The sequence below is a fragment of the Littorina saxatilis genome, linkage group LG14 (genome assembly GCF_037325665.1).
Source record: "Littorina saxatilis isolate snail1 linkage group LG14, US_GU_Lsax_2.0, whole genome shotgun sequence".
NCBI lineage: Eukaryota > Metazoa > Mollusca > Gastropoda > Littorinimorpha > Littorinidae > Littorina > Littorina saxatilis.
In genome coordinates this window covers 18,930,091-18,952,755 of record NC_090258.1, presented here as the reverse complement: position 1 = coordinate 18,952,755, position 22,665 = coordinate 18,930,091, and the positions used below count along the sequence as shown (strand labels likewise).

Genomic DNA, 22,665 nt, shown 5'->3' with positions numbered 1-22,665 from the left:
AGGACATGCTTTCATTAAGCTCGAAGAAGACTTCGCGAAGCCCAGTTATTAAGGACATGCTTTCATTAAGCTCGAAGAAGACTTCAAGAAGCCCAGTTATTAAGGACATGCTTTCATTAAGCTCGAAGAAGACTTCGCGAAGCCCAGTTATTAAGGACATGCTTTCATTAAGCTCGAAGAAGACTTCAAGAAGCCCAGTTATTAAGGACATGCTTTCATTAAGCTCGAAGAAGACTTCGCGAAGTCTTTATTTTTTGTACAGACAATTCAGTGCCAAAGCTGCGTGTAGGGAGCTTCGCGTTCGCGAAATCCACTAAGCAAAATTGATATCGGGCTTTACGGCCTTACCCAAGGATGCGAACACCTTTCTCACGATGACCGTGGGCACCCCCTTGGAGGCGATGAAGTCCGACAGAATGCCGGCACCCATGGTGGAAAGCCAGAATACCAGGTACGGCAGCATTGAAAACGCTCCGTTCTGCCCATTAAGAAATGACGTCAGTGGTGACAAGAAATAAAAAAAAAACCCAGATAAGACTGCCAACGTTCCAAACTTCAGAATTTAAAAAAAAAAGAAGTGTGGGTTATTATTGGACCGTTTTAATTATTGACAAAACTAAAGGTTACATTTACCAGTGCGTCGACCCAGTGATTACCTCACCGGCATCTTGCAAGCGAGGGGTGTCATCGACGATTTTGAGATAATTTCATTATTTTGTATCGGAAGTGTTTGTCTGTCTGTCTTCTTAAAAGACGCCTGTGTCGACGTACTTGTAAATGTAACGTGTTTTTTTGTGTGTGTCAATAATTAAACGTTCAAATTACCTACACTTCTTGTTTTCTGATTTTGTCAGTGATGACAAGTTCAGCATGATGTCATGGTGTTGGGGCTGAAGGCGATGGTGGTGTCGGAGATGATGATGATGATGATGATGACGACGACGATGATAATAATGATGATGACGACGATGACGACGACGACGATGACGACGATGATGACGACGACGATGATGATGATGATGATGATGATGGTGCTGGTAAAATAAAGCTACATTTCTGCTACACTTGCTGAAGCTCACATCAAGCACATCCATCCTCTGACCCATAAACGCAACACACACACACACACACACACACACACACACACACACACACACACACACACACACACACACACACACACACACACACACACACACATACACACACACACACACACACACACACACACACACACACCCATTCTGCTGTTTACTAATTTGATATTGACCCGGAAGTTTTTCACACCAAACCTAACCAACCGACCGACCAACCAACTAACTAAACAACATAATTGAACTGACCTTTTTGATGTTGAACTTGAGCACTTCCTTCATGTAGGTCGGAATCTGTGTGAGGTTCATGTAGTACGTGTAGTTGCCAAACGTGTGCGCGATGATGATGGCCCATACCGGTCTGGACGTGAAAATGGCGCCCCAAGGAGCACTCTACACAAGAGAACCAAGGTTGGTTATTATACGTTATTTGTATCAGTTTTTGACCAAAACATACATATTTTACACTGGTCGAGACAGTTACTGTTCCTCCGAGACCGCGCTAGCAATGACTGTCGAGATCTGTGTAAAATGTCATATTTTGGTCAAACATACAAATAACATTATGTTTCGATCGATTCTGGTTAGAATTCCTTTTAGTTTTTATGATTGAACGCACACAAACATGCACTATTTTGTAGTCTGGGCTAGCCGCCTAAATATGAAGTTTTGTCGGCCTCTGGCGTCACATGGCTCAAAGAAGGGAAATTCAATACATTATATGTCGTATACTTTACCATACATCACGTGTGCTTGATCTACTAGCAAGCGCATACCTTCGCCTGGAAATGCTCAGATTTATGTCAGAAGGGAAGAGTTGTATGCTGGGATGACCCAGGTTAAGGGAGGTCACCCACAAAAATCTTTGCCCAGAACTAGTTGGGACTTTGGGCTTAGGTTAGGTTCCTTGCGCCACTCTGCCCCATTTAAATCTGAGCATTTCCAGGTGAAGGTATGCGCTTGCGCATTGCTGGTAGATGAAGCACACGTGATGTATGGTAAAGTATACTAATATAAAGGAAAATAGTTATGTATTTTTTCATTACCCAATATTGACGGACTGTGTGATGATATCTTCTGCTATGGTCTGTTGAGACAGTGATATCAAAATCGAGACCGGAGGTCGAGATTTTGATATCACTGTCGAAACAGACCAATAGCAGAAGATATCATCACACAGTCAGTCAATGTTAGATATATTGCTAATTCTCTGGACATTTTGTATTTACTGTAAAAAAATTACAAAAGTATTTGTCTCAGTTTTGGCTGTTCCATATCCCTCCCTCTGATTATTATTTCTTTTTGTTCACTCTTTTCTTGTACTTTTCAGTATTTCAAAATGTCTTTTCTTTCAAACAGTCTTTAGTCACTTGCTCAACTAAATTCTGGGATCATTACATTTTCATATATATTTGTTTGTTTTTAAATTTAGGTGTTTTTGTTTTTGAAGTGGGGAAGCAATAAAGAGGTCGTCGATATCAAAACTGATATCGACGGAAATGTCGTCGATATCACTTTTGCCCTGAGCTCAGTTTTGCCCAATTGACCAATGGAAATCCACGTAACATATGAAATAGCAATAATTATTATCGTTTATCGTCTCTTCAGCACTGAATGCTATTCGAGAACGATGCATGGCTGTTTCCTTTTTCAGTTCACATGGTAACCTCCGTGCTTAAAACTTTTTACAATCAGGCCTATCACTGTAAAAAGAAGGTTCTAAAACGTCTTTTACTTTTTGTATTTTAAATCTCGTTAAAAACCTTGATCTCTTTTAGAACGTTAAAAATCTTGTCCGGGGGATCAGAAAAGAAAAAAAAGAGAGCCAATGTACATTTATCCTACATACGTGAGAGAGACACCCGTGAGATAATAATCGTTCAAATCACACGTGTGTATATCATGTAAATGAGGTCATGTCAAGCAAGTTTGGCAAGGACCTGTTTTTCCACTGCTTATGATGCCAAAGTCACCGAGACAAACGTCATTATAGAAACAAAAATTGCGCTCGCTAATTACCCTCGATGAATCTTTAGAACTAACACGTCACGCCACACTTTCAGAGTGACGTTTCTTTGCTTTGACGTAATAGATTGCATGAGGCTTTAGAAGAGATCGAGGTTCCAAAACAAGCGTCTTCAATTTAGCTGCCTCGACTGCAGGACATTTTCAGTAAAATACACGTAAGTACAGTATGTAGGATAAACAGAATACTACATGGCTTGCTGTGTCGTACCAGATTTACACTCGTTGCTTTTTTCAAATAGTGAACAGCTCGCTTTCGCTCGCAGTTCAATATTCAAAAAAACAACTCGTGTAAATCTGGTACGACACAGCAAGCCATGTAGTATTCTCTATGAATCACCTTAGTCATGTGTAGCGTAAACCAGGTGGGGGAAACAAATCTGTAGCTTGGGATGCAAAAACGTTCCAGAAAATAATAATTTCAAACTGATGTTTACATCTGTAAACTAGACCCCACTATGACCTTTAAATCTGACGATCATCAACTAATCTCGGCCTTCGTTTGGAAGTCATACAACCCTAAAAAGCTTGTAACGTTTCAATGATATAGGTTCAAAATCGTTCAGCGAAACGTTTAGTTATCTTTTTATTTTTTACACAAAATGTGACGGTGGTCATATCTGGAAGTCATTCAACCAGTGTGGGGTTTCACAGATCTAGCTTCAATAATATCCATCACAAACTTCGACGCAAAGTTTTGCCACACATCCAACCACTTCTGAATGCTAGGACTGACTGATAACTTCGATGGGGGAAAAACCGAAAATTGCGCTTACCTTTCTGGAAGAGCTTTTGTCAACATGGGGGACGGTTCTTTCCAGGTAGATTTTCTCTTTTTCACTAAGACTTTTGTGTTTGTCTGGCGAAGGATTCACCCACGCTATCCAGAGGAAACAGAACGCCAACCCGAAGCCACCTAAGTTAGAAAAAGAAATAGTTAGAAATAATTCATTGTGATAACAATGCCTGCGTTTGTGTCCGATATTAACAGCTATTGTGTTTTCAGCGTAGCAATAGGGCCCGATATTTAGACGAGACAAGTATAATGCTGACGAGTCGAAGACGAGTCGCATTATACTTGTTCGAGTCTAAATATCGGCCCCTATTGCTACGATGAAAACATAATAGCGTTTATATAGCTATTCTGACATCAAATTCTGTGTTAAAATCATGTTTTTGTCAGCAACAAGTACCAGAATGGTCCATGTGATGTCGTTGATTGCAGACAACGGTTCCCTTTCCGCATGAAGCCACGGAAATAACCGAACATTGAAAAACCCACGGACATGTATTACGGAGAAAACTCGAGATAACCGGATGCTTAGCATTACGTCAATATGTTAGGAATCATATGCTTGCCTACGTAGATTGTATGTTCGAAAGTCTGACTTCTGTTGGGAATTCGCGTGTTGAAGACTGCGGTAAATCTGTAGATGATAAGAGAACAAGGATTGTCTCAGAAGAAACGACGAAATTTCTGTCTTTCTTTATTTGGTGTTTAACGTCGTTTTCAACCACGAAGGTTATATCGCGACAGGGAAAGGGAGGAGATGGGATAGAGCCACTTGCCAATTGTTTCTTGTTCACAAAAGCACTAATCAAAAATTTGCTCCAGGGGCTTGCAACGTAGTACAATGTATTACCTTACTGGGAGAATGCAAGTTTCCAGTACAAAGGACTTAACATTTCTTACATACTGCTTGACTAAAATCTTTACAAAAATTGACTATATTCTATACAAGAAACACTTAACAAGGGTAAAAGGAGAAACAGAATCCGTTAGTCGCCTCTTACGACATGCTGGGGAGCATCGGGTAAATTCTTTCCCCTAACCCGCGGGGGGTAAACGACTAAATGTTTCAGACCGGTAACTTCATTTCAACATTGCACTATACAATGGACGTTCTATGTGACAGGAGAGTTTGCTGATTTTGTGTTAAACATTGGAGAGATCGTCTGCTAGAATCAGAGATAGGTCGCTTCAGATTGCAGCTTCTGGAAATGGACAAAGTTTGTTGCCTGTTAAAAAACTGGATTTTACACGTAATGTATGTCATGTACAGTAAGCAACAACAAAAACACACACAAAGCAAATGGCATCGTCTGTCGACTAGCCACAGAAACAAACCTGGCGAGGTATGCGTGTACTTTATACACGTGGAAGAAACCGGAACCATGCGTCTTTCTTCCGTAGCGTTATGCTTTGCTAATCGGAAAAGGGATGTGTGAGAACATCCAATCACAGCCCCCGAATTCCCACACGTGTCCAACAGAATAGCTATATATATAGAAACAAACCTGGCGAGGTATGCGTGTACTTTATACACGTTGATTATTCTGATTGATAGTTGGTTGATGTTTTAAGTTGGTTACTATAACCCACTGGGGCCAAAACCTGGAATTCACACCAAGCAAAATCTTCCCAAAACAATCTTATACTGGCTGCATGTACGACAACATTGCGCTGACGTCATTGGCTAGGATACGCCATGGACACAAAGGGACGCAACAGAACGTTCAGAAAATCATGTTGTGAACGAACAAATAAAATGCTTTCGTCTGGAAAAGGGGAAAAGAAAGAGAGAGAGGTATGACGGCTTACTAGTGCCAAAACCTGGGGTTACCCATTATCACGTGATAATTACTAATTAACGCTGTCAGTTACTGTTTTCACTCGTTAGTTACTCATTTTCACGGGATAATTAGTAATTTTCACGGGAAAATGACTAATGTTTAGTTTTGGCACTAGCAATCCGTCAGGAAGTGAGCCAAAACTAAAATTTAGTAATTAACAGGTGAAAGTTAGTAATTTTTCCGGGAAAATTAGTAATTAACACGTGAAAATGGTAATTATCAAGGGAAAATGAATAATTTTCCCTTGATAATTACAATTATGAGGTTTTGGCACTAGTAAGCCCTATGACGGCTTACTAGTGCCAAAACCTGGGGTTACCCATTATCACTTGATAATTACTAATTAACGCTGTCAGTTACTGTTTTCACCTGTTAGTTACTCATTTTCACGGGAAAATAACTAGTTTTTAGTTTTGGCACTAGCAAACCGTCAGGAAGTGAGCCAAAACTAAACATTAGTATTTAACAGGTAAAAGTTAGTAATTATTCCGGGAAAATTAGTAATTTTCCCGGGAAAATTAGTAATAAACACATGAAAATGATAATTATCAAGGATGAGGTTTTGGCACTAGTAAGCCGTCATAGGGAGGCCGAGAAACAACTGGAGGCGTGACACAGAGGCAGAACTGAAGAGGCAAGGCAACAGCTGGGCAGAAGCGGAGAGAACAGCCCAGAACAGGGTGCGATGGAGAAATGTCGTCAATGGCCTATGCTCCGCTGGGGGCAAAGGGTCTAAGTAAGAAAGTAGTCGAAGACTTTTCGCCACCAACAAATTGATTAATACGAGTAATCTTTAACAATGGTGTACTATTTGGCTTTTACGCGGTCAACAAAGTACCGTCGTGTACAGCAAGCACACATGATCTTTCTGGTACTGGGTTTCTGAACGATCAAGATTCTTGACGCCAAGTCTTGTATACCAGAAGAAATCAGCATCTTCGCCAATGATCGGTTAATTGATCGATAAACTGACTGATTGGTTGATTGGTTGATTGATTGATTGATTGGTTGATTGATTGATTTGTTGATTGGTTGATTGATTGATTGATTGATTGGTTGATTGATTGACTGACTGGTTGATTGATTGATTGATTGATTGATTGGTTGAATAGTTGATTTTATAAACAAGCGCAATCTGGGACTGAGGGGGAAGAGTATCAAACACTGGTGAATGTATGTATATATATGATTTTATATAATTAAAATTATAAAATTAGATCTAACTTGTTCGCGTATCCATTTCTGGATCTGCAGGCTGGTACAGAGTTACCTCCCTTTAGGCCTTTTCAAATTTCCCTTGTTTTAACCTAATTTCTTGGTTAAAACTTGTCTAAATTACTAAATTCTTTCTTAATAAATATCAATTCTACACTTTGGCCTTAAATCAAAGTGTTTCCCTTCACAGATATCCTCTTGGGGTTGTCAGATGAGGGTAGTCTCCCATACCAACAGAAGCTACCATTCAGAGAATGGTTTGCTTCTTAGTTGGATACCATGGGTTGACAACTCTCGCCATCAGTACCACCTGACCACTGATGAGACACAATAGTGTCGAAACACGTGTCTGGTCTAGGTTCAAATACAATGGTCCTCCTCAGGACTAGATTACCTTGCGATACGTCCCCCACAAAGGGACTTTGCTCTGTAAATCTCGGTTCCCCCTTGAGGAGGGTCTGATGCTCCCAATAGGCTGTCTGTGAAGGGATACTTATTTCTCTCTCTATCTCTGCTAAGAGATTTTAACAAATCTCGGAAGAAAGTCTCTGCTGACTTTTAATTGTTTCTTTCACAATTTCTGATGTTTTATAATGTGGTCACCGTGAAAGTTGCATCGCCTTTAAAGCGATCCAATTGAATAAAGCAGAAAACTTCTTCTTTACCAAGTCCTGTGTTGAACAGCAGTGAAAAGTTGACCGCTTTTCCTGTTTAACCTTTTCAAAATTAGATCTAACTTGTTCGCGTATCCATTTCTGGATCTGCAGGCTGGTACAGAGTTACCTCCCTTTAGGCCTTTTCAAATTTCCCTTGTTTTAACCTAATTTCTTGGTTAAAACTTGTCTAAATTACTAAATTCTTTCTTAATAAATATCAATTCTACACTTTGGCCTTAAATCAAAGTGTTTCCCTTCACAGATATCCTCTTGGGGTTGTCAGATGAGGGTAGTCTCCCATACCAACAGAAGCTACCATTCAGAGAATGGTTTGCTTCTTAGTTGGATACCATGGGTTGACAACTCTCGCCATCAGTACCACCTGACCACTGATGAGACACAATAGTGTCGAAACACGTGTCTGGTCTAGGTACAAATACAATGGTCCTCCTCAGGACTAGATTACCTTGCGATACGTCCCCCACAAAGGGACTTTGCTCTGTAAATCTCGGTCCCCCTTGAGGAGGGTCTGATGCTCCCAATAGGCTGTCTGTGAAGGGATACTTATTTCTCTCTCTATCTCTGCTAAGAGATTTTAACAAATCTCGGAAGAAAGTCTCTGCTGACTTTTAATTGTTTCTTTCACAATTTCTGATGTTTTATATATATATATATATATATATAAAATCATATATATATAAATTTATAATAAAAGCGCTGCTAAAAATGCCAAAGTGTGCATCTATATATATAGAGATGTGTGTGTGTGTTTGTGTGTGTGTGTGTGTGTGTGTGTGTGGGTGAGTATGGGTGTGTGTGTTCGTGTGTGTGGTTGTTTGTGTGTACATGTGAAAGAGACAGACAGACAGACAGACAGACTTACCAAGCACATAAAAGATGGACTCCCAGCCAATTGTGGCGCACAGAAGGCCGCCAATGGGAAGGGCAAAGGCATTTCCAAACTGACCACCTGTTTGCACAGAATCAATGTTGTAAAATAGATGATAGTGATGATTGTGTGTTTTGCGAGTGTGTGGCGTTTTATGACAATTACAATTATCATTATTTTCAGCTAGTGACAACATGTTCTAGTTGAGGATCAAAATAAGTTGTTTATACACTTAAAGGCAAAAATCAGCGCGGGGCAGATGTAGCTTTAGATTCTCGTGCTGGCAAGGCTAAATTTAGCTCTGTGACCTTCTACTACAACAAGGTCTTCTGGAAACGAATGTTCGGCTTTAACGATTCATTCGAAAGTTACGCTGTAGCCCGTGCCGTGGCGACGCCTACTGGGGAAAAACAAGTTAGCAGTACCTACTCTGTGTTAATCATTGCAACGTGTGCCTCTAAAAAAACAACCACAATAAAAACAGATTTCACAACCATTTCCCACTCTGCACATAAAGTATTAAAGATGTTGATTTTGGGTATCTGTCCAAGCGGAGGGGGCGGTCTCAGCCCATGTTAACGACTGGGAGTATCTGAAATAGTGAACAGAACTCCTCGCGGGAGGAACTATTAAACGGATACGACATACATTTTTCTAGTTTTGAAAACTGAAAGAAATAATCTGTCAAAATTAACGCTCATCCAAGGCAGTGTACTCCACAGCCCGCGTAAGCCATAATTATTGTTAAGCGTAACATATTACTCTAGTAATTACACCACATGTGATTAACAGCTATTGTGTTTTCAGCGTAGCAATAGGGTCCGATATTTAGACGAGACAAGTATAATGCCGACGAGTCGAAGACGAGTCGCATTATACTTGTTCGAGTCTAAATATCGGACCCTATTGCTAGGCTGAAAACACAATAGCGATTATATAGCTGTTCTGACCTTGATTTGTTGTTCCAAACTTACAAAAGGGCAGTTTTTGCGTCGATGCGTTGATCTCAGGTTTTGATAGCAGACGCCGTTTCTTATGCGCATTAGTTTTGCGCAGGCGCCACAATGCGAGCAGACGACAGCGAAGTCAATTTCAGTTTGGGTGAATGGCATTTATACTTGTCTCGTCATGAAGCGAATTGTTCATCCTCAGTTATAAACGACTACATGAATGTTAGTGCCCTGGGCTGTACATCAATACTTCAGAGGGGAAGTGGGTATTTAGTGTGGAGTTACGAGATAAGAAAGTCGGCCATTTTTCTCAATATGCTTTTGGATATTGAGTAAAATGGCCGACTTCCGTAGCATTATGCTTTGATGATCGGAAGAGACCATCCAATCACAGCCCCCGAATTCCCCCACAATAGCGATATTATAAGAGCATATGATTCCAAGTGGACACATACCAAACATCCACATCTTGTCGTTTTCTATGCAGAGCGTAAATGGTTTGCTGTTAACGACAAGCACGTTGACCTACAAGCTTAATCTCTTGTTTCCGATCGACCCAAATTTGACGCCATTGCGACTTCAACGTTAAGATTTTTGTTCATGCGCGGATGGTCGGACGAACGTTGCTTATAAGTAAGAATCACTGACTGCTTAGGTGAGCCAACATATTTAACCTTGAATTTAATACTACTACTACTAATAAGATAGTAAAAATAATGATACATATTATTTTTAAAGCGCACGTATCCATGCAGGGTTAATCCCTGCTCAAAGCGCTGTTGTACAATCATTTTGGAAAACACATACACAAAGCATAACATTTTGTTTACAGTGTACTCATACACGTATATCAATTAAAAAAGATACATTGCGCGATAATAAAGTATCACACACACACACACACACACACACACACACACACACACACACACACACACACACACACACACACACACACACACACACCACTCACGCGCGCACGCACACACACACAGTCACACACACACACACACAAAACACACACACACAGAAACACACACACACACACACACATACATACACACACACACAGACACACACACACACACCACACAGTAGTGAAAAGCTATGTAGAATGTGACCTGACAGAGAGATGCCGACCAGCATGGACCGTTCCAAGGGTGGTGACCATCGTCCCCACAGAGCGGTGGCTGCGGGATACATCACAGCCTGAGAGGTGTATGAGGGTGGGCAAGATCATTTTGTAATTCCCTAAATGGCCCAGTCTTCACATCGTGACTGTTTGACAGGTCAGAAGGAATACAAAGCCAACACAGACACATACACGCGGCATATGTTACAGACAATCAGACGCACACACACTCACACGAACGAACAAATGCACGCACACACACACACACACACACACACACACACACACACACACACACACACACACACACACACACACACACACACACACACACACACACACACACACGCACACACGCACACACACACACTCTCTCTCTCCGAGTCTCTCTCTCTCTCTCTCTCTCTCTCTTTCTCTCTCTTCAAGCAATCACTAGATAATTTGCCTTTCTTTGATTACTGAGGTTAGTCTAACATTAACAAGAAGGGCAAAGCCCATACGACTCACATGCTTTACACATTTTTCCTACCAAAATACATGTGACCTTGACCCAAGGTCAAGGTCATCCAAGGTCATGCAACACAAAGCTGTTAATTCAAGACATAGGAAGTACAATGGTGCTTATTGGCTCTTTCTACCATGAGATATGGTCACTTTTAGTGGTTCACTACCTTATTTTGGTCACATTTCATAAGGGTCAAAGTGACCTTGACCTTGATCATATGTGACCAAATGTGTCTCATGATGAAAGCATAACATGTGCCCCACATAATTTTTAAGTTTGAAACAGTTATCTTCCATAGTTCAGGGTCAAGGTCACTTCAAAATATGTATACAATCCAATTTTGAAGAGCTCCTGTGACCTTGACCTTGAAGCAAGGTAAACCAAACTGGTATCAAAAGATGGGGCTTACTTTGCCCTATATATCATATATAGGTGAGGTATTGAATCTCAAAAACTTCAGAGAAAATGTGAAAAATGTGAAAAATAGCTGTTTTTTAGGCAACATTTATGGCCCCTGCGACCTTGACCTTGAAGCAAGGTCAAGATGCTATGTATGTTTTTTGGGGCCTTGTCATCATACACCATCTTGCCAAATTTGGTACTGATAGACTGAATAGTGTCCAAGAAATATCCAACGTTAAAGTTTTCCGGACGTCCGGACGGACGGACGGACGGACGACTCGGGTGAGTACATAGACTCACTTTTGCTTCGCATGTGAGTCAAAAATGAGAACGTGCTCTCCCCTCCCAAACCCATAAGCCCCCACCTCCGACATTTCACGGATGAAAATCAATATAATCTTGAGCAAACGTGCAGTCAAGAGGTCTACGCGGAAAAAACATCTTGCCTGAGTCATGACGCCATCCAGCACAACCTTATCTTCAGTAATCTACAAACCTCTACTTTACCACCACCACCACTCCCCCCCCCACCACCCCACTCCCACCATCACCTGTTCCAGACTGCAAGCACAGGACATACACGGACAAAATCATGCCTGATCATGAGTCATGATACAATCCCAGCACAATCATCCGACCATCTAAAAACTACAAACCTCGATCCTCTCTAACACCAACCCCCCAAATCCCCCCCCCCCTTTCCCACCAAACCCAACCCCCCCCCCGGCCACCCCACCCCCCACTCCCCTATTCCTCACCCCAGCCGTCAACTGTTTAAGATCGACATAAAAAAAAACCCACATAATAAAAAGATCGACATCAATGTACATACGCGGGGAAAAAAATCATAATACTTAAAGTCCCGGTATCACCGACATCCGATTTTCAGAAATCTACAAGACCTCCTCCGAAACCCGAACCTAAACCTCCCACCACCCCATCCCACCCCTCACCTGACCCAGACCGAAAGCGCCGATTTCGCGGTAAAAAACAACAACATTCCTGTGTGAAAGTCACCATACCGACCTTTAGAAATCTACTAACCTCATTCCCAACCCCACCCTATCCAACCCTCCAACATCCCCACCATAACCGGGAACTCCCCCCCCCCCACTCACACACATACACACCAACCCTCCAACATCCCCACCATAACCGGAACCCCCCCCCCCCCCACTCACACACATACACCCCAACCCTGCCATACACACACACCATAACCCTCACATACACACCCAACCCTGCCATACACACCATAACCCTCACATACACACCCAACCCTGCCATACACACCATAACCCTCACATACACACCCAACCCTGCCATACACACCATAACCCTCACATACACACCCCAACCCTGCCATACACACCATAACCCTCACATACACACCCCAACCCTGCCATACACACCATAACCCTCACATACACACCCAACCCTGCCATACACACAATAACCCTCACATACACACCCAACCCTGCCATACACACCATAACCCTCACATACACACCCAACCCTGCCATACACACCATAACCCTCACATACACACCCCAACCCTGCCATACACACCATAACCCTCACATACACACCCCAACCCTGCCATACACACCATAACCCTCACATACACACCCAACCCTGCCATACACACCATAACCCTCACATACACACCCAACCCTGCCATACACACCATAACCCTCACATACACACCCAACCCTGCCATACACACCATAACCCTCACATACACACCCAACCCTGCCATACACACCATAACCCTCACATACACACCCAACCCTGCCATACACACCATAACCCTCACATACACACCCAACCCTGCCATACACACCATAACCCTCACATACACACCCAACCCTGCCATACACACCATAACCCTCACATACACACCCAACCCTGCCATACACACACACACCCCAACCCTCACACACACACATACACCAACCCTGCCCCCACACACACACCAACCCTCCCACACACACACACCCCACCCCCACCCCCCCCACACACACACCAACCCTCCCACACTCACACACACACACACCCCAACCCCCCCCCCCACACACACACACCAACCCTGCCGTTCACACACACCAACCCTCACACACACACACCCCAACCCCCCCACACCAACCCTCCCACACTCACGCACACACACCCCAACCCCCCCCCCCACACACACACACACCCCAACCCTCACACACACACACCAACCCTCCCCCCACACACACCAACCCTGCCATTCACACACCCCAACCCTCCCAGACACACACACACACCAACCCTCACACACACACACCCCAACCCCCCCCCCCCCCACACACACACACACATCAACCCTCACACACACACACACACACACACACACACACATTCACACCTCACGCGAACCCCTCACCTGTCCCAGGCCGATGAGAACTCTGGTAACGATCAGCAGGATGTAGTGGACTCTGGTCAACAAGGGGGTGACCAACGTGAGTACGGCCACTGGAAACATACCGATGGCCACTATCACCTTGGCCCCGAAACGCTCGCTCAGAACCCCCCCGGGAACCTGCATGACCATGTAGCCGTAGAAGAAGGAGCCTAGGATCTGGCCTTGCAAGGGCTTGTCCCAGTCGAAGCCGTCATCCTGTGAGAAGTGGGTTGGAGTGAGTGAGGAGAGTGATTGTGGTGTTTGTGTGTGTGTGTGTGTGTGTGTGTGTGTGTGTGTGTGTGTGTGTGTGTGTGTGTGTGTGTGGTGTGGTGGGTGTGGAATGGAGTGGGAGTGAGGGATGGGGTGGTGTGGGGGTGGTGTGTGTGTGTTTGTGCGTGTGTGTGTGTGTGTGTGTGTTTGTGCGTGTGTGTGTGTGGTGTGGTGGGTGTGGAATGGGGTGGGAGTGGGGGATGGGGTGGGGTGGTGTGTGTGTGTGTGTGTGTGTGTCTGTGTGTGTGTCTGTGTGTCTGTGTGTGTGCGAGAGACAGACAGACAGACAGACAGACAGACACAAAGAAACAGACAGACACAAAGAAGCAAACAGAAACAGACAGAGAGCGAGACAGGTAGACACACAGACCGACAGAGAACGAGTCAGGCAGGAGACAGAGAACGAGTCAGGCAGGAGACAGAGAACGAGTCAGGCAGGAGACAGAGAGAGAAGAAAACTCACTTTCGCTGCATGCTCCAGTTCGGGACATTTTTCATTGACGTCAGCGTTCTTTCCGGTAGTGTTGTGAACCGGGGTCTTGGCCATACAAACCATGGCGATACTCAGGTTCGTGCGCTGAGCGTACAGTACGGCAAACCCAAACCACGTGACCAGAGCCAAACGGAAGCGCACTGACGTCAGAATCGGAGTGGGAACCGGGTCACCGGCGGAATCGGGCGAAAACAACCGAACGTTGTTAATCTCCTCACGTAGGTTAGGGTCTTGTTCGCCTAAGGAGGATTGGCTGAAGCGGTCGTTTTCGCAGATCTTTGATTGGGGTTGATTGTCTGGCTGAGACGGAGCCACCAGGTCTACCGTGAAAGAAAGGGAAAGCATAATTATTGGCAAAATTGAAAAACAGTGGCCCAAATTGCTTCACTCTGTCAACTGACAGTCCGCCATGGCCCTTGAACATGCAAAGGTTAATAAACGCTTCTTTGGAAATATCTCTGTCACTGCCACATGACCGTTTGGCAGAGTTATGCCATTGAAGCTCGGACAAATATTTCGACTTCCGCTTCCAGCCGACACGTGCTCGAAGCGAACAAGCAAGGAGATAGGAGAGAATGGAAAGACAGGTCAGTACAAACAGTATGCGTTGCTCTTGGGGAAAGCGCGATTGTGATAGTCGATGCCCTGCGCGCATACGCAATGTCAGTTTCTTCCCAGTTGTGAAACGTGACAGTACACGCCAGTCACTAGCGAGAGTGTGTGTCTCAAATACATGTACAGGAACCACATGATGTTTGTCTGAGTAAAGCAAGAGTAGGCCCCTACTCACTCTTTGACAACCCATACCAGTGATGTTCCTAGGACTGGAGGGCAACAGGACAAAATGTCCTGAATGAAAAAACTAATAGGACATCATGTCCTGACTACAAAAACACAATAGGACATTCAGATCAAGCGAACTAATCATGATACAAATATCAAAGTCGCTTGTTCATTTCAATGCTTGTTATTCTCTCAGGTGCCAGGAGAAAGGTTCCGTACAATGCTAAGGCAACAAACAAAAGAAGTCTGTTTACAGTAACATAAGCACACAAAACAATAGTGTCGGTAGGTAGGGATTTTATTTTGTCTCCCCCAAAACCATATTTTTAAGTTATTTTGCCAAATAACAAAGACTTTTTTTTTATTTCAATGGAAAGGACTACGCCCCATGGCCAAAGACACTACTCTATTAAATCATTCAACAAAACTGAGTGAGCGTGTGTTGTACAAAGGGTGCTGACGAAAACTTGCGGCTATTGGTAGGTCGTCAGCCAACCTTATCTATCTCATATTATATAAACACCATACTGACTAACCTCCCCCCCCCTCTCTCTGTCTTTCTCTCTCTCTCTCTCTCTCTCTCTCTCTCTCTCTCTCTCTCTCTCTCTCTCTCTCTCTCTCTCTCCCTGTCTCTGTCTGTCTGTCTCCCCTTGTCTGTCTGTCTGTCTGTGTCTCTGTCTCTCTTTCTCTCTCTGTCTGTCTGTCTGTCTCCCCTGTCTCTGTCTGTCTCTCTCTCTCTCTGTCTCTCTCTCTATCTCTCTCTCTGTCTCCCCCTGTGTCTGTCTGTCTGTCTGTCTGTGTCTGTGTCTCTCTAGCTCTCTCTCTCTGTCTGTCTCTCTCTCTCTGTCTCTCTCTCTCTCCCCCTGTCTCTGTCTGTCTGTCTGTCTATGTCTCTGTTTCTCTTTCTCTCTCTCTCTCCCTGTCTGTCTGTCTGTCTGCTGTGTGTGTGTGTGTGTGTGTGTGTGTGTGTGTGTGTGTCTCTCTCTCTCTCTCTCTCTCTCTCTCTCTCTCCCCCCCCCTACAGTAGATAATTATAGTCTTCCCAAAGTTGAATCTTCGAAATAAAACCATCGCCGAACATTAAGATCGAACCCACGCAGCGACTGGTTTTGAAGCCAGCGACGCTACCGACTGAGCTATTTCCCCGCCTACGATACTTGAACACCATGAAAAAGAGAAGATCGAAGAAGCTACTCACCGGGGGGGTCTTCTTTTGTTTCTTTTGTTTCTTCGCCGCCATCGTCATCGTCTATTGGGGCCACCTTGTTGCTCGTCATCTTGTTGTCCGTGCCAGCTAGAGGCTGGAGCTCGGCCGCCTGTTAGGTAAGCATCAGAAAACAGTGTTAAACAGTGTTCACTTCAAAAGAAAACAGTCCTCGAAAATGGAGCAGGAGCTCCAAAATAGTGCTGGTCTACTGCGGAAGATGCCTTCAGGAACTAGACGCTACGTCATTGACTGTGTCTGCGTGTTTGACGTCAAAGCAATGGTATGTTACGTCAATGTCAGGGGTCACAGAGGTCAGAGCATTGCTGTACACGAAACGAGTTGGGTTTTTGTCGCAGATTAGTTAGTGGAAATATGTGCAATGTGGAATGGTCCTTAATTTTTAGGTGCTGGAGTAGTTCTGTGATGGTAGTAGTTTTGTGCAATGCGACTCTAAGTTCAGGTGCTTGAGTAGATCTGTGATAGTCTGTTAATACTGTTGTTTTAAACTGTCTAGATCATGATTATATAATTTTATGTGATGATCTGACTAAATGATAATAATTACATGTACTACTTACTTTTAAATGGATTATAAATTTTAGGTATTGTTCTAGTATTCACTAATGTTGTATTGAAATTACTGGCACCCCTTTTAAACTGATATGGTTTTTACGTTTACAAGGCGACGATGTGAATTTGTGATGTAGATATGTGGCTGGTTATGTGTGAGAATGTAAATAATTGTGTGTGTGTGTGTGTGTGTGTGTGTGTGTGTGTGTGTGTGTGTGTGTGTGTGTGTGTGTGTGTGTGTGTGTGTGAGTTGTGTCTGTGTGTGCATGACAGTGTAATGTACGTATGTATGCATGCATGGTGATGTGTGTCTGCATATGTGTCTGGTTGGTTTTTATTTTATTTTTACCGTGCCGTGCCAAGATGAAATCCTTTTGCAAAATTGGTGAATAAATATCTTGTATCTTGTATCTTGTTACGATATAAACAAGCAAAATCTTTACACATCGGTACCAACACTATTATGCTCAGCTCAACTGTGGCGAAACAAACCAAATGTTGGATAAGGGTACCTCGAATAGTAAACTTAGAATCGCATGCGTCTCGCCCTTTACAGGGACAGGACTCATCCTAGTCCAAGAGGCGTAGCTCGGCTGGCAGAAAATCTGTTCCCCCCCTCCCTCACCAAGTACTACACCAAATCAACCATCAATGACAATCGTGTGTCAAAGCATCAACACGTTGATCAAAGAGGTCACTCTAAAAGATACCAATCGGTGCAGAGATATGAAGAAGACTTTCCCGCCCTCCCACAGCACTTGGAGACCCGCCTCCCAACAAATCATCAGGGCTTCTTCCGTGACAGACCATTGCCGGCAAACATCGCTCCACAGCATCGCTCAGGTGGTGACAGCCTGGCTTCTCCTCTTCCCTTCGCCGTAACACACAATCAGCAGCATTCGAGAGCAAATGACTACTACGTGACACCTGCTTTGACTTCTCTCAACCAACACGCCGCTGATGAACACAACGTTGGACCGGCCAACGCTTATCACCAGTATCAGCCATCTTTTCGGCACTTCAACCGTTTCGGACAACCTATCAGCTACCCTCCACCACCACATGACGCCACCCACCTTGCTCCACCCCATATGCACCCAGCCATGGTTCTTCCGCCACATGACACAGCTCATCTGGCTCCACCTCCTGTGCACCCAGCCATGGTGCATGCTTTCTTATCATATCTACACAATTTTAATGAGATGCGCCCATCAATGGCCTACTAAAAGTGCCATCTTTTAAGCGTGTGTGTATGAGTGTGTGTATGTGTGGTGTGTGTGTGTATGTATGTGTATATATGTGTGTGTATATGTGTGTGTGTGTGTGTATGTGTGTGTGAGTGTGTGTGTGTGAGTGTGTGTGTGTGTGTGTGTGTGTGTGTGTGTGTGTGTGTGTGTGTGTGTGTGCATGTGTATGTGGTTATGTGCTGGTAGTCTTAGCTTTTAGATATTTGAATCCCTATTGCCAAACTTTTAAAGTGATTGCTTTTTGTGTCATTGTGACTGAAATTTAATCTGTGTTGTATTTTTATAATACATCCTCAGACTCAACGGTACATTTCTCTCTACGCTACGTTAAGACTATATATAATATAACAGAGCTTTGAAAGAAGAAAAAGGACTTCACCTGCGATTCAAAGCTTTCGCATATTTCAAAATTGTTTTTATAAACAATAATATTAACATTGATTAATCTGTCAAAATAGTTCTTCTATAATTACATTATTAACTGTAATTATTGAAATTCCTTTTGTGAACAATTTTGCTTAATCGGTATTTTATCATCGTGGGGTTTTGTGTGTGAGGTGTTTGCTTTTGTATTTTTTTATCCTTGAAATTTTGTTGTATGTCTTCTTCAACTCATAATTGTCAAAATAATTGGCTTGTAAAACAAGGGCTTCATATTGGCCATTTAAACATAAACCATGCATATAACAAAATGACAGACATATTATCCTTACTTTCTAACAATGGTAGAAACTTTCATATTTTTGGATTTTCAGAATCTAGATTATCTAACAACATACTTGATTCGGATATTTTCGTTTCAGGTTATAAAACATTACGAAAAGATTCTTCCAAAGACTTAGAAACTGGTTTGTTAGTTTATATTAATGAATCATTAACCTACAAGCGTCTTGAAAAACTTGAATCTCATGGAATAGAATCCATTTGGGTGGAAATATGCTTACAAAAATCAGCATCAATTATTGTTGGATTCTGTTACAGAAACCCAGCAGAGAAGGTAAACTGGTGTGATAAATTCATGGACATGATGGATGCAGTTTTAAATGAATCAAAAGAAATCATTCTTCTTGGAGACTTTAATATCGATCTTCTGAAGCAAAATAAGAATTGGTTGGAAACACTAAATCTATTAAATTTACATCAAATGATTCAAAAACCTACTCGTATTACTTCCACCTCTAAAACACTTATTGATCATATCTATGTTTCTGAAAAACGTCATAATAATAATAATAATGGACATTTATTAATCGCCGTTTCTCACAAGAGCTCACGGCGATTTACATATTAATTTCTGCCGTGTGAGATGGAATTTTTTACACAATATATCACGCATTCACATCGGCCAGCAAACCTCAAGCCTATTAGGGCGAGCATTCACCTTTCACGGCCTTTATTCCAAGTCACACGGGTATTTGGTGGACATTTTTAGCTATGCCTTTTCAATTTTGCCAGGAAAGACCCTTTTGTCAATCGTGGGATCTTTAACGTGCACACCCCAATGTAGTGTACACGAAGGGACCTCGGTTTTTCGTCTCATCCGAAAGACTAGCACTTGAACCCACCACCTAGGTTAGGAAAGGGGGGAGAAAATTGCGGCCTGACCCAGGCCTGAACACGCAACCTCTCGATTCCGAGCGCAAGTGCGTTACCACTCGGCCACCCAGTCCCTAAAGAAACATGTGTACCATGTTTTGCTGTGAGTGACCATTTTCCCATTTGTACCACATGGTCTCGTAAAGGGGTAAAAATTCCAAAAACAGGTCACAGAACAATTACATATCGTTCATTCTCTCATTTCAATGAAAGTGCATTTCTTTCTGATCTAAAAAATAGTCCACTTTCAAATACTTACAATTTTACAAACCCTGACCAAGCTTTGGATTTTTGGATATCTATATTCATTAATATTTATAACAAACACGCACCCCTTAAAACACATCGAATCAAGCAGATTGAAAAACCTAAATGGATCGACAAAGACATAGAAAATGCAGCAAATTACCGTGATTTTTTAAAAGAACATGGTACACATGAAGAGTACAAACAACAAAGAAATAAAGTGAACTCCCTGAAACGAAAACGTAAACAACAATATTTTCAAAACCTCATTACATCTAAACAAGATTCAAAATCTATTTGGAAAGCAATTAACCAACTCACAAACAAAGACATTGCAAATAAATCCTCACAAGTTATTAATATTTCTGTAGATACACTTAATGAACATTTCTCAAAAATTGCCGATAAAGTGATTTCTTATGATCGGACAGAATCAAATGATTTAAAACTTTTGAAAGAATACTGCAATTCCAAACATATCCATGTTCATCATGCATTGCAACCAATGACTATATTGGATGTTTACTCTCAGCTACAGCATCTTAAACAAAGCGGAACACGTGACATAGATGGGCTTGATGCAAAAATTATAAAAATGGCAGCTCCAATAATCACGGATACATTAACTTTCATTTATAACATATGTATCGACCAATGCTGTTTTCCAAGTAAATTCAAACAGGCTAAAGTGATTCCTCTTTTTAAATCGGGGGATACTACAAATCCTTCAAATTACAGACCAATATCAATTCTATCAATCCTTTCAAAGCCTCTTGAAAAACATATCAATAAGCATATTCTTTTGCACTTTGAGGACAACAAATTGATACATGATAAGCAATCAGGTTTTAGGAAAAAACACTCATGTCAAACAGCGCTGATTAGCTTAGTTGACCAATGGCTAAACAACATTAATAGTAACCAGTTCTGTGCTGCTCTATTTGTTGACTTTGCTAAAGCTTTTGACCTAATTGACCATAAACTCCTTATCAAAAAGCTTGAGATTTATGGTTTGGCAACTGATTCTGTTAACATTTTAAAATCTTTCCTGTCAGACAGACAGCAAAGTACTTATCTGAATCAATCATACTCTTGTAAACAAACAATAAGGTTTGGAGTTCCACAAGGTTCTATTCTTGGTCCTTTACTATTTTCTATCTATATTAATGACCTACCATTATTTGTTAAATGTATGTGTGAACTATTTGCAGATGATACTACAATTCATTCTAGTCACAAAGATCTAAGTGAGCTAGCAAGAGTCCTCCAAGAAAACATTGATCGATTGCTGGAATGGTCAGAACTAAACCATATGTCACTGAACCCAAATAAAACTAAATGCATGCTTCTAACCACTAGACAAAAACGACAAAATCTATCATCAAAATTTCCTAAACTACAAATACAAAATCAAGATGTAACTGAAGTTGATAACCATAAGGTTTTGGGAATAACCATTGATAATAATCTGTCTTGGTCAAAACATTTAGATACACTTTGTAAAAATACTTCTAAAAAAATATATCAGTTATCAAAAATTAAACACTTTCTAGACCTACGCACACGGAAACTGTTTTTTCAGGCATATATTCAATCAACTATTGATTATGCGTCCACAGTGTGGGACTCTGCAAGTGCAAACACTTTGAAACACTTGTGCTCTTTACATAGACGAGCTGTAAAATTAATTCTTTTAAAAAATGCATCTCTCTCTATGTCTGATTATAAAAAATTAAAGATTCTTCCTATCAAATCACGATTCATCTATAACAAAGGTGTAATGATGCATAAAATGATGTCAGGGAATGCACCTACATTCATTGCCTCAAATTTCAAACTGAATAATTCAATAAAACTAAACAAATTAATTACCCCAACCCCTAGAATTGACCTTTACAAATCAAGTCTTTCTTATTCTGGCGCCTTATTGTGGAACTCCATTCCTGATTTAATTAAAATGCAATTCAGTGAAACTTCCTTCAAAGAAATGTATATGCTGTTTCTCTTGGAAACAAGTAAATAATTATGTGATAATAATACATCATTGCTTGATATTCATAATGCATTTTGAATGTCTTTTTAACTGTTTGACATGTTAATTATATACATTGTATTGTAATTAACTTAACTTCTATTTCTTCTTGTTATTAATCGAGTTACCCTCAATGGGCGAGGGCCGGACGAAAAAAAGCATGTATATTTTGCTTATTCTGTTACCCTCGATAAATAAATAAAGTTCAAAGTTCAAAGTTCTCTCTCTCTCTCTCTCTCTCTCTCTCTCTCTCTCTCTCTCTCTCTCCTCTCTCTCTCTCTCTCTCTCTCT

The 22,665-nt window shown here is 42.0% G+C and overlaps 1 protein-coding gene across 1 annotated transcript in view; it reads right to left on the bottom strand.

The window, feature by feature from the left end:
* Positions 1–16,963, bottom strand: part of LOC138947292 (sialin-like) — a 20,610-nt gene extending 3,647 nt beyond the window's left edge. Inside the window, exons 1-8 of the mRNA XM_070318741.1 lie at positions 16,675–16,963; positions 14,664–15,013; positions 13,913–14,146; positions 10,585–10,672; positions 8,508–8,594; positions 3,896–4,035; positions 1,344–1,487; positions 349–478 (exon numbers count right to left, since the gene is read on the bottom strand). Of these exons, the coding sequence (XP_070174842.1) occupies positions 349–478; positions 1,344–1,487; positions 3,896–4,035; positions 8,508–8,594; positions 10,585–10,672; positions 13,913–14,146; positions 14,664–15,013; positions 16,675–16,753 (1,252 nt within the window). The 5' untranslated portion in view covers positions 16,754–16,963. The remainder of the gene's footprint in view (positions 1–348; positions 479–1,343; positions 1,488–3,895; positions 4,036–8,507; positions 8,595–10,584; positions 10,673–13,912; positions 14,147–14,663; positions 15,014–16,674) is intronic.
* Between the last annotated feature and the right edge of the window lie 5,702 nt (positions 16,964–22,665).